The following is a 16,751-nucleotide window of genomic DNA, read 5'->3' as shown; positions in this document are numbered from 1 at the left end:
CCCTGGGAGGGATTGGAGATTTTATTCTAGATACAATGAAAAAGCAGCTTCAAAAGCTGAGCAGGTGGATTCTGTGATAAGGCCTAAGTTTTTAAAGAATTGTGTTTGGCTTTCGTTTAGAGAATACATCTTATTAGCCAATAAAGATAGTGACTGGCAATTATTGAGTGATAGTTTGGTTCCAGCCACTGTTCCCTCATCTTTTAATTACCTTCCTGTCACAGTGACCTTATGAAGCAGATGATATCATTATCCCAGGAAATGAGGCAGAGGGAAGTAACTTGGGCCAAAGCAAGACATGCAGCCCAGACCTTGAATTCTCAAAAGACTTGGTTAGAAGCCTGCTGCGGCTCAGATAAAACATGGTGGTTCCAACCACAGGTAGAGGTTGAAGGCTCGCAGGTTCAGAAGAGATTCTCATGGATAAGACATTGAGAAAACCTGGGAAACAGTGAGAGACAACACAGAGACTTGGTGTTTTCACGACTGGTTGGTAGCACCTCTTTTCAGAGATTCGAAGCACACAGGAAACACATTTAAGACAAAAGACCTATGTGGTGACTGCACTTGGGACAGGCAGATAATATCCCCCATTGGAATGTTCTTCATCACACCTGGGATCTCTGTGTAAGGTAGCATTCATGTTTTGGGGAGTTTGAACATAGGCATATCTGTGGAGGTGTGACACCGTTAGAGACAAACAGATAAAATCCACAGTGTGGATAGTTAACAAGACATTTTTCTCTCCTGCAAGAGAATTTGATCTCCCGTACATTCTCTTAATTCTGTAACCCTGGCATGCCAATCACAACACACAGTAACTCATGTCTTGCTAGGAAAATATTAAATATCTGTCAGAAAGCAGCATAAGGGTGCTTTCTGGAAGCACTGACCTTGTACATTATTTCTATGGAGCAATTTGGCTCCTGGAGCGGGGACATAAGGCCTTTACATTAGAGTAACACACATGCAGAGCTACAGGTGCCTGAATGCACATATACACAGGTACACACACACACACACACACACACACACACACACACACACACACACGGACTGCTGTCCTTTCATCAGCTGTCATCCTCCTCCTAGGCTCTTTTGAGAAGACTAAAATCACCTGTGCCTCAGATCTGAATGTTTCTCTAAACCCAAGATCTCCCCTGTAATTATGTGTTTGTAGCCATAGGTTATAAATGTCATTTTGGTTAATTGCTTCCATTCTTTCCTTCTACCAATCCCTTCGCCACAATTAGTTACCAGAAGCAGAACACCCTGGGGTGGCCTCACTCATTAGCAGCAAACTGATAAAAATGGGGGGGGGGGAGATCTGGAAAACAAAAATTCAGCAAACTAACCAAAAAAAAAAAAAAAAAAACATAGTTTCTGAATTGTGCAGGGAGCAGAGCCCAGGACCTACAGACAACTGCACCCTGCTCTCAAGCTGTGCCTTGAAAGGACCTCTCACAGGATTACACACAAAATCCTTGGCCCACATCTCTGCTGGAAGTGCACAAGCTGGCTCATTACTCAGAGCCAAGATAAAGAAGAAATCTTTATGAGTACCGTAAGTATGAGTCATAAAAAATAGGAAACACATGTAGAGCATATGCACAGTCACGGTACCAAGCCAGGAAAAGCATTTGGGAAGCATATATAAGAACATGCAGCAAAACTGGACTCGAAATTACCCGTGTGTTGCTCCAACAACATGTCTGAGAAGCTCACAGCAAGTCATGGGTTCCTTTATCACTCTGGTCTCTAGCAAACACAAGTCACTTTCCACATAAGAAAACAAGTTGGGCTTCTAAAGATGCTGAACCAATAAAATGTAAATTAAAGCAGGCTTTGAAAGATTTTATGATTTGGAAAATCTGAACAGCTTCCAATTAAAACACTGAGAATTAGATCTTTAACAGCACAAAAAAAAAAAAAAAAAAAAAAAACCACCAAGATTCTTTCAGAAAAATACTGGTTCACAATGGTGCTCTTACTGTTTCATTTAGAATTCTCGATACCCTAACATGAATCCATTGCGGGACATGGAGTGGGGGGGGGCAGGGGCACATTGGGTTGGTGGGGGGGGGGGAAATCAGACTCCCAAACTGTGAAAGCAGGAAATGAAACCCAACAGCCACACATGCACTAACAACAGACAAAAAAGCAGGAAGGGGCCAACTCTGCAGAGAGCCCTCTGCAGGATGCTGACCCCACAGGTTCATGTGATGGAACATTTGGGGTCCAGCTGGTGGTGCTGTTTGGGGAGTTGCGGACCTGTGGGAGGTGGGGCCCAGCTGCAGGGGATGGGCCTTGAAGTTGTGAAATCCAGCCTCACTGCCGGTGCATAATGTAAGTAATCAGCTGAAGGCCCCAGATTTCTAGCCAGAAGCGGCTCCCACAGCAGCAGCTTCCCAGACACAGGGTCGGCCTTCTTTCCCTAAGGGGTATCTATCGGTCAGGTGTTTTGTCACACTCAGCAGCAAAAGTACATCTGGCTGTCAGGACTGCTCAGGGATTAGAAGCACTCAATTTGAAAGCCCCTAGAACCCACAGTAAAAGAGGATGGACTCCCAAAAATTGTTCTCTGACCTCTACACACACCCTCCTCCCCTGCCCCACATATTTTATTTTATTTATTTTATTCTAAAAGAAAATTAGACTAATAACGTAAGAGAAGGAGTAAACCCAAAGGCCTCACACTGACTCATGTGCACACTGACAAAATAGGTCTAACTCACCTGCTTAGTCTACACCTTTGGAAATTCCTTGACCCTCAAGACAGCAACACTGTTGCTATATAGTAACACTTGAGCCTGAGAGCCACAATAGAACAAAGTGTTATAAAGAATTGTTTTGGACTTAATGAATTGTTAAACTTACCTAAGACTTCAATAAAGTCACTGCTCCGTTAGAGTTGTCATAGGCAAGAGATCTCAACTTGTACCTCACCAAAACCCAAGGACAATGATAGGTGATTAAAATATTCCCCTAGCATGATCAGCTCAGCAGATTTGCTATTCCCCATCTCTACCCTTCATTTCTCAGTCCTCAGCAGCCACTGTACCTCCTCACTCCTCTCTTCTACAGTACCTGGGGATGTGCACCAGTAACTTAGGTGACACCACACTTGCCTCAAAGGGTTGTCTCTTAATAACTATCACTTACACCAGCACGTGGCTTTGACTACAGACCCTGTGGCAGGCCCAAGGCTAGGCAGAGGAAACCCACAAAGGATCTGGCATGTGTACACGCATGTCAACAAATAGAAATTAAACATTAATATGCGCAGTGGGGTGTGGGCTCCAGGCAAGAGGCTGTACAGTGATCTTAGGTCCTGATGCTGGCTTTGGTACTGGCTTCTAGCCGCATAAACATCTCCTTTAGTTCCTCTCTTCAAAAGGAGCAAAATTGACCCACAAAAGTTCCCTCCCCCTTCCCTTCTTCTCCCTCACCCTTCACCTCCAAACAGATAAAAATGCGGTGGTTCCGCTAGGGGACTTTTGGGTTTGGACTGGAAATGCCTTTACTCTAGAGGACTGTTGTCAGTGTCATGGTAGAAGGCGGGGACTCAGCCAAGGACTAAGTGCCAGAGGCATTTCTACACAGTTCCATAGAATCCTCATCTATGGTGAATCCTTACAAAAGACAGCTTTATTTCAAAAGCCACCGTTTTGAGGGACTTCCTAGTATCCAAGCCTTTTGGACAAGCCTAAGCCATCCATGGGAAGGAGTCCTTGGATTAGCCCGAGGTCTAGCTGCAGTGCCCTGGTAAGTGGGAAGAGAAAGCCAGGGCATATGAGTGCAGTAGAGGTCAGCCCCGCTGGCCTTCCAAACACAGAGTGGAGCGCCTGTGTCTTTAAGACCAGACCCTCATAAATGGCTTGCTTCTGCTGGACATGATGCTTTAAGTAAATAGACTCTTCTGGCTGACACACAACTTCCTGCAGGGCTCTGGTGGGTAAAGCTTGAAGACACTGCCAAATCCAACTTCTGAGTTGCCTTAGAAAACAAGCTACAAAGACTGGAGTCCAGAATAAACAAAGGAAGAGTCACATTCAACAAGGAATGAATTACTATATAGGCAGGGTTATTTTAAGTAGTCACCAAGCCAAAAAAAAAAAAAAAAACAAAAACAAAAAAACAAAAAAACAAAATTAAAAAAAATCAAGTTACTAGTTACTTAAGAAGACATAATAAAATAAAATAGTCTACTAGAGGAATCAAAATTAATTAAGTTTAACAACATTAAGAACTGGCTAGGAGTCTGGGAGTCCACACACTATCATGGGGACAGATCATTCTACATGGCCCAATTTCAAACCAGGCTCAGATCAAATGAGTTATGCAGAGTAACAGCATGGAGCAGAAAAACCATTTATAGCTTTCTGTGCATCTGAAGGAAAGACTAACTAGTTTACTAGCCAATGACTAAACCCTGGAGAGAAAAGAAGAACATAACAGGCACTTAGAAATGGGCTGTGGAGAGACTGAACAGAGACCTGCAGACTCTATGGTAAATGATGAAGTGAATGAAATGAGTTTAATTAGGGCAAACTTACGAGAGCAGTAATACAAAAGGGAGCGAGTGGGGACCCAACTCAAAGCCACTGGCACCATGCAAATCAAGCCAGCATGCACTGTGGAATGGAGTAACTTAAGACATACAGCAAACTTTCAAAAACTGTCCTCTTACTATGTGAGGGACACAATGCAAAAGGGCCCCAAGACCTGGTTCCCATCCTTAGAAAGGGCACTTGGGTGTGTACCCAGGATTAATATACATGCCTCAGAAGTAAAGACTATGGGGGTTGGAGAGGCGGCTCAGTGGTTAAGAGCACTCACATGACAGCTCACAAACACCTGTAACTCCAGTTTCAAAGGATCCAACACCCTCATCTGGCTCCCTCAGGCACCTGTACTCGTGCACATTCCCACATGCAGACAGACAGACAGATACACTTAAAAATGAATCTTTTTATACTTTTAAATAAACAGTGTCTAATTATGTTGCTCAGACTGACTCTAAACTCCTGGGCTTAAGTGATTCTCCTATCTCAACTGAGTAGCTGGGTCTACAGGCACACAGAACCTAACATAGGGAAAACTCTTGAAATACAACCTCTGAAGTATCACCACAGATATCTGGGGCTTCACAAACCCCACACTGATCCATGTGACTATGTCCAAACCCTTATTTATGTAGCCATCCCAATCTCATCTTCCACTTTTTAGCCCCAATCCGACCCGGCTATTATCCCAATCTTCTATCCCAGGGTTGGTAAGCTATTGCTACAAAATCCATATTGGGTCTCTTAAATAGCATTCAACTCCGGCATCATATGAAAACAGCCATAGACAATATGTAAACAAATGAGTATGGGCATGTCCTAATAAACTTTATTTACAAAGACAGATATCAGACTGACTAATGGATAAATGAATTGTGGTATCCCCACACAATACAACAGAATGCCACTCAGGAATACTACTACTAATAATAATATAACAGATACATGTAAAAGCATATGTAAATCTCAAGTGTATTATGCTAAATGGAAGAAGCTAGCCACAGAAATCAGCCTGTTACACGATTCCATGTATGTAATTGTCAAGAACAGACAAATTTAGGAAGAAATTTAGGTCAGTAGTTGTTAGCCTGAGCAAGAAAAACTCAAAAAAATGGGACAGTGACAAGTTTTCTTTCAGGGATAATGAAGATGTAGAATTAGATTATAGGGCTGTATCAAGCACTTGCTGTGGCTAAATATCTGTCAAAAGTAATTTAAGGACGGAAGGGTTTGCTGCGACTCACACTGAGGGTACGGTCCATTATGGCTGGGAAGGCATGGCAGCAGAATCATGAACAGCCCAGTCACTTCGAGTTCCAGGTCAGGAAACAATGGATGCTGTACCTAGCTCCCATCCTCAGGACCTCCAGCCCCTGGAATAAATGGTACCACTCACATTCAGGTGTGTCTTCCACTCAATTAACTAATCTAGGTAATCCCTTACAGACAGACCTGGAGATTTGTTTTGATAGTGGTACTAAATCGTGTCAAATTGACAGTCATTATTAACAGACCCAACTGCTTAATGTACACTCGTATGAATATACGAAAGCCATTGACTTGTCAACTTTAAGCAGGTGAAGTTTATGTATGTAAATGATCTCTCGATAGTTATTTAAAAATAAATAAAGCAATAGGCAGGACTTGATCTGAAGATGATGGCCTACAGCCATACCACACACACCAAAGATCTGACTTCCTTGTATGGCTTCCACTCTTCCCTCTGTGATAGAGGCCCCTACCTTCTGCCAGGTGACACTCTGTCTTCTGGAAATTCTAGTCTCACCTGCTTTCCATTCCCTCCATGAGTTTCTGCAAAATCCCGTTAACATCTGAACTTAAACTGTCTGTCATGCTAGATTAAATTTATTCTTTAATCCCATGCAGGTGCTACAGACATGAAGATGAGTAAGAACCTAGCAGTGTTTTCCTAGTAAGTAACTCAAGAAATGGGTCTGTGCATAAGCAAACAAAAGAGTGGAAGATTTGATCTATGAAGTCATTCCCAAGCTAGAGGGAAACAATAAAGGCCTAAAGCTGAAGATGGTAGTCTCAGGAGACTGACTAAGAAGGCCACATGGTGAGGAAAAAGGAACAGAAAAATCACAGGGCAACTGTGGAGGAAATGGAGATAAACCTTAGTGACTAACTAGATACAGGATTTGAAGGGATGGGTAAATCTAAGATGATTCAGATTTTAGATGGCATGGTGGCACCAGGAAGGGACCTGGGAAATTAGCCCTGGGGTCCAGAGAACTGGCTTAGAAAGTCTCTGAAATTCCACTTCAGAGATAATTTGTTTTAATTAATGTCATTTGATGATTGACAGGCAAGCAAGCACATAGAGTATTTCTCAGTGAAGGGCTACAGTCTGCCTGCATGTCCTAGAAAGGAATTTGGGTTTGAGGAATTAAGCAGTTCCTCAGGAGCCCACATTTGCTTGCTCACTCAGGAAGTGCCAGACCTGAGGCTTCATTAATAGCCACCAGCCACAATGCATCTCAGGGACCCAGGAGTTTCAAGTCAGATGAGGATGCGACATTCTAGAGAGACTCCAGCAGTGTTACCACATGAGAGGCCCCTAAGTTTCAGGAACCAGAGGCAGGAGGTGACAATCCAAGCCCTCAAGGTGGATAAGCCACCCCAGGACAGCAGACAGAGGAAAACAAGACCAACGGCTGCTTAGTTTGGAATCTCTGAGAGAGGCAAAGAAGGGAAACTGAGGACCTCAAAAAGCAGACACAAAGGAAGCCAAACCATCAGACTGACAGCATTTGGAAACCAAGATGGCAGTGAGGGAAAGAGATACTCGGCAGCCTCAAAGGCAGCAGAAGTCGGTGAGGAGTGGACAGTGAGGTAGAGGGAAGCGCTCTCCAGCATGGCCTGGTAGCCTGGTAGCAGGGAGGGGCTGGGTGCTAGACAGTTCCTGTCTGAGGGTGAGTTAACTGTAAGACTGGCCCCCTCTAGAGGCGACTTGAGGGTCCCTTTCCAGTCCCATGAGCCCATGTGCTGGTATGACACCCTGAGGAGAGCACAGATCAGAACTCAGGCAACAGGGAGGGTAGACAGGTACCCAGATGGTCACTCAGTCAGGAGTTCAGCAAGGAGAGGTATAGCTGTTGTTTTTTTTTTACTCTTTGGTCTTTGGGGGCCCGTCACCCAGCACCCAAATAAACACATGGAGACTTATTCTTACTTATGAATGGCCGGCTTTAGCTTGGCTTATTTCTAGTCAGCTTTTCTAAATTTCTAAATTATCCTGTCTATCTTTTGGCTTTGGGGTTTTTATCTTCCTCTATTCTAATTTTCTTTCCTTCTTACTCCATGGCTGGGTGGCTGCCCCTTGTGTTCCCCTCTCCTTCTGCTTTTCTCTCTCCTCGATCTTCTCTTGAGCCTAGATTTCTCCTCCTGTTTATTCTCTCTGCCTGGCAGCCCGGCCTATCCTTTCTCTTGCCTAGCTATTAGCCATTCAGATCTTTATTAGAACAATCAGGTGTTTTAGACAGGCAAAGTAACACAGCTTCACAGAGTTAGACAAATGCAAGGTAAAAGGATGCGACACATCTTTGCATCATTAAATATTCCACAGCATAAACAAATGTAACACATCTTAAACTAATATTCCACAACAGGGACCGGAGGAGAGGGAATGAGTGATGCAAGACGTTGCCTAGAGGCAAAGGGGCCAAGCTCACATAGGCCTTTACAAAGGGGGGGGGAATAAGTAAAATAAGTATGTCTAATTTATCCAGAAATGTAAAACACAGTCAAGGGAAGGATGGGAGGTAATATAATAAACACTGCTGCAGAATTTGAGTCTTCAAATGAAAATGGTAGTAGTAAATTTCCCTTTATTCTCAAACAAAATGTCAAGATAGCAGATAAGGTGTGTAACTGGATGCTGGGCATGTACACACTGGGCATCTGCCCAACCAGCATAGCCGGGGGCTAAGGCTGATGGACAGATCTGCTCCTTACAATAGTCTATGGCTTTTCTGTGCTATTAAAATGCTAACAGAGAAAATAAATCACATTTTGAAATGTGGAGGGTATTTGTGTAGAAACATGTTCTAACAAGAGTCCAGGAAATTTTAAGAGTCAAGAGCAGTGACCACGACAGCACAGATCAAGGGTGTGACCCTAATATCCAGGAAGATAAACACCACGCTGGTTGGGAAATACTGTTGCTGGGCAGATTAAAAAGGGGTCAAGTGTAGTCTTTTCTCCCTCCTGAGGAGGACAAGGGAGGCCGTAGGAAGACAGTTGTTTCATTTTTCTTCCAACCTATCGGCTTCCAGGCATCATAGAACACAACCTAGCATTACCTCACACGAAAGTGGCAGAGTATGGGCTCAATTCCCCTGCTAGGGCAGAGGTCTAATCTGAGCTCTGATAGGCAATTATACATCATGTAGACAGTCCTGCTGGAAATAACAGGGGTTAGGGTTAGTGTTTAAACAACTTTGCAACCAGCCCAAGTCCTCATAGGAATACCGTAACTTCTCTGCTCAGTGTGTGTCCTGGTTCTTTTGCCAAGCCTGCTGTTGACTAGTCCCTCTGAATTTTGAATTCAGATTTCCAAAATTGGTTTTGGAAGTTCTTAGTTGAGAGTTTTCGTAGTTTCAGATTACACATCTTGCCCCAACTTGTTAGAAACCATCTTTGAAAAGAGCAGGCAGTTAGTTCCAGCTCCCGCTGTAGTCTGTTATGACATCCCTGCCTTGCTGCCTCCCATCCTGCTCCTCTCCCTGGCCTGAATTGTCACCATCACACTACCCAGTGGCCACCATGTTTTAAACTGCACTGGGTGTCATCAAGAGAAGGGAGGGCACTTCTTCAATGATGTGAATGTCCTATCCAGTTAGGTTCTCTGGTCCCATGGGTCAGATCAGCTCCCTTAGAAGGAAAGGAAGTCATTTCTACTGGGACACTGGACTGGAGGTGGGGGAGGAACGGAGGGGAGAGAGAGATTTGGGGAAATTTAATAACCCTGCTATAGGTTTGTGATACAGCCATGAGTTTAGAAACAACCCTCCCTGCTACATTGGAGTGACTTCTCCTAAGAGCGGGTGGCGCTTGTCTATGATGAAGCTCATTCAGAAACTCAATGTCAAGGCCAGAGAGACAGCTCAGCAGGTAAAGACACTGACAGCCAGGCCTGTCAACCTGAGTTAGACCCCAGAACCCACATAGTGGAGGGAGAGAACTGACTCCCACAGGTTGTCCTCTGACCTCTGTACACACTCAACATGGCATAAACAGGAGTGCACACATACCCCAGAATATCAACCAATCAATAAACTGATGTAATTATTTTAAAAAGAAAGGATGTAGGAAGGTAGCTGAGTGGTAGGGTACATGCCTAGCATTTAGAAGGCCCTGCATCAAAACAAAACACATACAGCATTTTTTTAAAGAAAGAAACCAAGTTTCAACAGTGTCTATCTACTACTATGTAGGCTGCATATAAGATGCCATGAATGTAAATAACCCCTTGGGATTGAGGGCTTGTTTACTTCTATATATTCATAGGAATCATATTGGAAAGACATTCGTGATTAACTACAGAACAAACACACTCCCCTTAGGGAAGAAATTCTGCTAGTTTAAGTGATGTTCTACCCTCTTGAGTTTTCCAAACATCTAGTCTTGAAGTGGCATATCTGTTCTTTTTTAAGATGGGTCCAGGCAAGACACATTACCCTTTCCTCCCTCTCCAAATATTGCTGTGTCTGATTTCAAAGGGTAAGGGAGAAGAAGAAAAGAGTTGTTCATGTGTTAATATCACAGCTACAGAAAGAAAGATTAGATACTGACAGACAGGTGAATAAGGAGGGGCAAGACATTCAGGCAGCAGGTGCTTACATGGAGCTATCAAAAGATGTGAAATCAGAGAGGTCTTTACTCACTGTGGGTGGGAGTGTCTTCACTTGCCAGCTCCCCTACACAGCTAAAGCAGATGTAGTTAGGACTTGAAGCACCCATTCTCAGGTGGCATCTAGTGACATTAATGAAAGCCACAGAAAGCTTCTGGGGATGAGTGACTGGAAACAAGCCCCTTGGCAGGGGTGTTCCATGTGAGCCCAGCAATGGCTCCTAAGGTTGAGCCCTGTGTTTTATAACTGCTGGCATTTGCTATGCTAATCCTAAAGTATACGAAAGATGAGGTCCTGCCACAAGGAGACCAACTTCAATACCACTGTGAAGCCCCCAAGGAAAACAAAACAGTAATGACAATAACCCCAGAAAAGGAACCTGCTGTAGCTTGTGCAGTTCCTTGGGAGAGCCACCTCCTCTGATACCTGACAGAGCTCACTTGGCCTGGAATAAAAGTGAGAGCTTACAGAGGCCATCTCAGAGTGGGTAGAGAGCTGGAGGACCAGACTGCTCAGAGGCAGCAGGCCCTTGCACCCATCGGTTGCATGACCTCCCAAAGCCTAGATGTCCCCTTCCACTATAACAGCCAAGCCCCACTCCCTCCCAGGACCAACTAGTATCTGTGCATGAATGGCAAGGGGAGGGTTCACTGTGGCCAGTACCATCTGAGCTGCTGCTACCATTGTCTGCTGATGAGGAAGCTGTTCAAGGCCAATAGTACACTTTAGGGTCTTTCTTTCTTTCCCTTTTCCTGCCCCCAGAAAAGCCGAGGAAGGAACAGATGGCATCCAGAGGGAAGGTATATCCATAGAACACCTCAGAGCCACGTGTATGCCTGATTAATACAACCTCAATCATAGCAAGCACGGGACCCTCGCAGCTGGCACACTGAGCCTTTGTCTCCTCCCTTTGAGCATCTGCTTACAAAGTTGATGTGTCTGTTGCTGGCAGCTCCCCCAAACCCTCTTTTGGACTGAGGCTGAGAAGCAAATACATCAGACTATGAGGGCTGATGGGCTTTCTGACAGCTGGAGATTTTAAATCTGGTCCCTTGGCCACAGCATCGAAGCCTCCTGATCCCTCACTCCAACCCTGCAGTCAGGCACTGACACACACTCACTGTGGGTGTGGGTCAAGTCAGAGTGCCTGGGGAGAATGCATGAACTGGGCTCAAACCCCAGAACCACATACACAGGACATGGTAGTGCACATGTGTAATCAACGTTCTAGGCAGTAGGAGTTAAATCTCCACCCCTCCCCCACCCCCAGAAAGAACAGTGTGTCCTTCAACATCAGAACAAGTGTAAGTAAGTGTCTGTGTCTCCTCATCACATGCAGTGGTGCAGGAGGCCAACTCTAACAGAAACAATGAGGTAGGTGGGAAAAGACATACCACCGAGAATCAGACCACAAGGAAAAAAAAAAAAAAAGATAGGAAACAAACTGTCACTATCCCAGCTTCTATTGAAAGCACTTTTCCACAGCCAGCCAGAGGGTGCTGTGACCCTCTCATAGTCAGGAAGTGCCCTAAAGCACCCAACTCCTGGCTTCACAGAGGCTTCAGTCAACAGGCACAAGGTGTAGCCAACCAGATGGCTCAGAGGGTAAAAATGCTTGAAGACCTGAGTTTGAATCCTTGTGAAGATGGAAGGCTCCCAGGACTGTGCCTCCTCACTACCCACCTCAGCCCAGCCCACATAGAGATGATGATGATGTTTTCAATCAAAGCAAAGAAAGTGGCAACACATATCCAATGAATAAATAATCTAGTATCTCAGGGCCTTTGGCCTCATTTCTCCTCTGTACTGAGAGGTCTCTGGTCAGTTTCCTGCTCACTTCTTTCCAGGCTGCTATTTCCCAAAGCCTGTGATTACATATGAGAGGTATGGTCCCAGATGAAAAATAAACCCTAATTCTAGATCTAGCTTCCTCAGTCTCACACCAGAAGACAGCCAGTGGGTGAGCAATACCATGGAGCAACACACCCCCACAGGTTGAAGCTGGCCTGTTCCCCTCAGGCCCATGTGGCTGTTTACCCAACCTGAGCATAACAAGAGTTGTTTTATGCCTCAGATCTTGTCAGCCTGCTGACCACTTCTGCTGAGGAGAAGAGGAAACCTCACCTCAGATGAAGCTTAGTAATGACATCCAGGAAGTGGGAGCTTGGTCAAATGTTAGAGAAGGGGTGGTCTATCATAGCCCTGTTGCTAGTCCTGCACCTCTAATAAACCGAGGGCAAACATAATTCCCTCAAGTTCAAGAGTGACTTTTGGGAGGAACTACCGTAGATGGCCAGATTCCCCCAGATGGGCATGGGGAGGGTGGTAATTCTTTGACTAGTTTGTAAGCAAAGACATCCTTCCCCCCCCCCTTTTTTAGCTTGAAAAACACTTGACTTAAATATTTGGTATAAACTTTACCTACCTTTGGTCCTTCCTACATATACCGACAAAACAGGACTGCCATTACAATTAACATAGCCATGCCATAGCTACAAAAATCAAGCTATCCAGTGAGAATAACAAAAACAAAAATAAATGGAGTTTAAGTTGAAAGATAAACCAATTCTGATCCTAAAAATTGGAGGGGGGGATTGGTCAAAGTTGACTTTATGAGCTAATTAGAACACTGTGAAGTCAAAGGACTTTAAAAAAAGGATAGAATTTACATATTACCTAATTTAAATTATAATTCCACAGTTTTTAGTATAGCTGCCAGGCTATATAACCATCACTACAGCTTAATTTTAGATTAATTTTATCCTCCACTCTTAAGGCCCCCACTACAGACAAGAGTCAACCCACACCTCTTTTCCAGTGTAACCATAAGCAAACACTCATTTAACTTTTTCCCTGTCTGTATTTGTGTGTTCTGTACACTTCATCTAAGTGCAGTTATAAAATGCATAGTTGTGTGTCTATCTCATTTATTTAGCATAGTGCTTTAAGTTTCATCTGTACTGTGGGGTGTACCTATAACTCTATATCTTTTTAATTGTCTAATAACTTTCCAATGCACAGACATACCACATTTAACTTACTCATTTCTCAGATGACAGCCATTTTTCTAGGCACTTTGGTTGTGTGTATCTCCCGGAGTAATGCATGGACTGGGTAACCTATCTCAAAGCGGTACACACAGGCAGGAACATGTCTCCAGCCACACATGAAGTAGGGAGGAGAGTTGAGCACTTCTCCACCCTACCTCCTTCCTCCTCTGCCTGGTGTCATCCTCAATACATGTGAAAGACTCCAAGATCTAGTGTACATCAGCTCTGCAGAGCCAGATGGGGTATCCAAAGTCCCAATATCATGCCTGCCAGCAAGCTTGAACTACAGCCACCTAACCCTTCAGGTCTCCAAGGAAGGCAATACTACAATTTCCCTCAGAGGCCTACTGGCAGAAATATATACACTTTAAATATATACACTGACTACACAGACACGACAGGGTCATGGCGTTGGGGCTGCCCAGCAGAGCCCTCTCACTGTCCTTGCCAGGCCCCTAGCTAGCCACACATCCTCTGAAATGCCATGTCCTCTGCACTGTCCCTCCTTGAACTCTTTTTTAGTTTGCCACAGCAATCCCGTTAAATCTATTTTCTCAGTCCACAGCAGTACTGCACAATTTAACGCTAAGAATTTTTGGTTGTTGATGTTCCTGCAACAGCCCGGACTTTCTTTTTCCTCCTCAGTCCCTCTGAGAGAAACATATATAAAATGAGTAATTGCTATGCTGAGGAATTGCTGGAGTCAGCACTGCCTCACAGGGGCTGTATTTCCTACCCCTACCCGGCTTCACTCCCACCACAAACTCTCCCACGTACGTTCAGAATTAAAGACATATTACTGGGATAAAGAAATCTGGCCTGAAAAATGTGCTGTAGCCACAATGGCAAGCCACCAAGAGGGTTGACAACAATTTCCAATGGAGCTGGAAAGGGTTAGATGCCCTGACTTTGAAATGAGCCAACACTGCACTCCTTCATCAGATTAAGTCAGTTCTGTTTTTCCTGGTGGAATTCCATGCCTGCACTACCCCCACAGACCCCAAAAGACAGGAGATGCCTGCCGCACACAGACAAGTACCTGTGGAAACTCACTTTTCTGACCAAAAGAAAGCTGAGAGAAAAATTCCATTTTTCAGTCATCTCCCTAAACTCCACCATCATCAAGAATTACCATGGACATTTTCCCCTAGAGAGATAATCCTTGCCTGATAACACTGCTGACATATAAACTAAAAAAAGAGAAAGAATAATAACTGTGTGTTGTTTTTGTGAGAAAAATCCATCCTATTAAAAGTTACGAGACCACTCATCCACATTCTAAGCTATCACTGAGTCACAGGAAAGGATGGGTATTTAGCCTCTGTAATTCATGTCTTCACACCTGTATCCTGACCTGTAAAATAAACATAATAAAGGGACCCCAAGCCATTATAGTACTGTCTTCAACAGCCCAGAGCAAACACCAAATAATCTTCCATTATCTTCTCCATGACCATCAAGACCGCCATCTTGAAGAAGACACCTCAACCACAATAATGAACTACCCTCAAGGTCTGTTCTAGAGTTTTTCCAGACTCATCCATCCAATGTATTCATAAGACACAGCAAGGCAAGCGGAAAGGAGGGCCATGTGTAAGGGTGAGGAGACAATTTAAAGTCTTAGGTAAATGGGGCTAACGAGATGACACAGCAGGTAGGAGTACTTTCATTACAAGGCTTGAGTTCTGATCACCAGAACCCAGGATGGAGGCAAAGAATCCACTTGCAGAGTTATTCTCTGATGTCCACAGTCTCCTACCCAGGCGGCAACACCCACACTTACCTCCCTCTGTGGCTGGCCTGCTCCCTGGTCTGCAGTGCGGAGGTTTAGGATGTGAACCTCCTGTGGCAGTCCAATTGTGCCTCTGCTGGCACAACCAGACAGAACAGTGAAGCTCTCCATCAAGGCCTGGACAGGATGAGAGGCATTGATCTGTGACAGTTCACACTGGGTGCTGGGCTCTGGACCTGTGGATGTAATCACAGACACGAGCTGTTCAGTGGCAGTAGAGAAGACACTTTGGGTGGTAGATACACTGCTAAACTGGCTGAAGGGCCTTTACAGCTAAGTTGTTTTCAGATATCAAAGGTTAAACAGCTAGTCTCATCATCTGAAATCCCAATCTTCTACATTTTTTTCATAATGTTGATCTGTATTTGATTTCTCAATTCTCCTTAGGTTCACAGGTCACCAATGTATTCCTTTGGGTGAAGGATACCTTCCATTTGACATTTGTGTTTTTATTTCCTTTCTTGAAAGAAAACCTGAGATAGCTGGAATAAATTATTTAAAGCCCAACTAATAATATACACAAATAATATCGAATATCTAAAATTGCATTTAAGAGTTTTCCTTTACTATGAGAAATAAATTTAAGAACAATACAAAAACAAAATGTGTAAGAAGAGGAATTTGGAGCCAGACCTGCACAGCAAAGTTTGGGGCAAAGGTCAGGAGAATCCTCCCTCAACAGGTACAATATGAGCAGAGGTACAAATGGGAAAAGTAGGACTCTGGCCATATTTGACTCCTGCTCCTCATTTTCCACTCCTCTAGCCAACCACACTTTCAGCTGTAAACCATCCACTCCACCTCTATTTCCCAACTGCCCCCCAAAATTAAGGAGGCTGTGCTCTTCAACCTCTCTAGTCTCTCTATAGCAAGGGGGTCCTTCGAGCCTAGGGAGCCCAACTCTACAGTAGTTCCACACATAGACGCCCAGCCTCCCTTTCTGCAGGCATGCCCTGGCCTCTAAGAATCACTAAGCAAAGCCCGAGTCCCTTCACAGGGCCCACAACCAGGCTTTGCTGGTTCTAGCCTTCTAACTGTCTCCAGCAACACCACCTTGCTTGAAGAGCACCAGATACCACATGAAGATTCTCAACTCCATGTCTGTGCATACCTTGTCTCAGTCACCCAAACTCTTCAACTCTAACCCCACCCCCAAGCTGAAGGAGGTACTCCTCTGCTACCCCTTCAATCCTCTATAATTTATTTGCCCATCTCCTCTGCTCCATTTACTACAGTGACTACAGGTGTATACAGCTGCTGCAGCCAGTCAACAATACACCCGTTAATCTCCCTGGTGACAACAGTTATTCATATTCATCACTACGCTCTCAGGATCCCACTCTAGACCCTGGTCTGGAGATCCAGATTCATACATTCATTCATATTCTCTCTCTCTCTCCCTTTATCACTCCCTCACTCCTCTATCCCTTTCTTCTCCCTCTCCCCTCCACCTCTTGCCTGCAGGGAT

The 16,751-nt window shown here is 44.4% G+C and overlaps 1 protein-coding gene across 1 annotated transcript in view; it reads right to left on the bottom strand.

The window, feature by feature from the left end:
- Tgfbr3 (transforming growth factor beta receptor 3) overlaps positions 1-16,751 on the bottom strand; it is a 150,378-nt gene that overhangs the window by 86,119 nt on the left and 47,508 nt on the right. The window contains exon 2 of the mRNA XM_051198460.1: positions 15,275-15,459. Within this exon, the coding sequence (XP_051054417.1) occupies positions 15,275-15,459 (185 nt within the window). The remainder of the gene's footprint in view (positions 1-15,274; positions 15,460-16,751) is intronic.

The sequence above is a fragment of the Phodopus roborovskii genome, unplaced genomic scaffold (genome assembly GCF_943737965.1).
Source record: "Phodopus roborovskii unplaced genomic scaffold, PHOROB, whole genome shotgun sequence".
In the NCBI taxonomy this organism is placed as follows: domain Eukaryota; kingdom Metazoa; phylum Chordata; class Mammalia; order Rodentia; family Cricetidae; genus Phodopus; species Phodopus roborovskii.
This window is presented reverse-complemented; position numbering and strand designations above follow the sequence as displayed.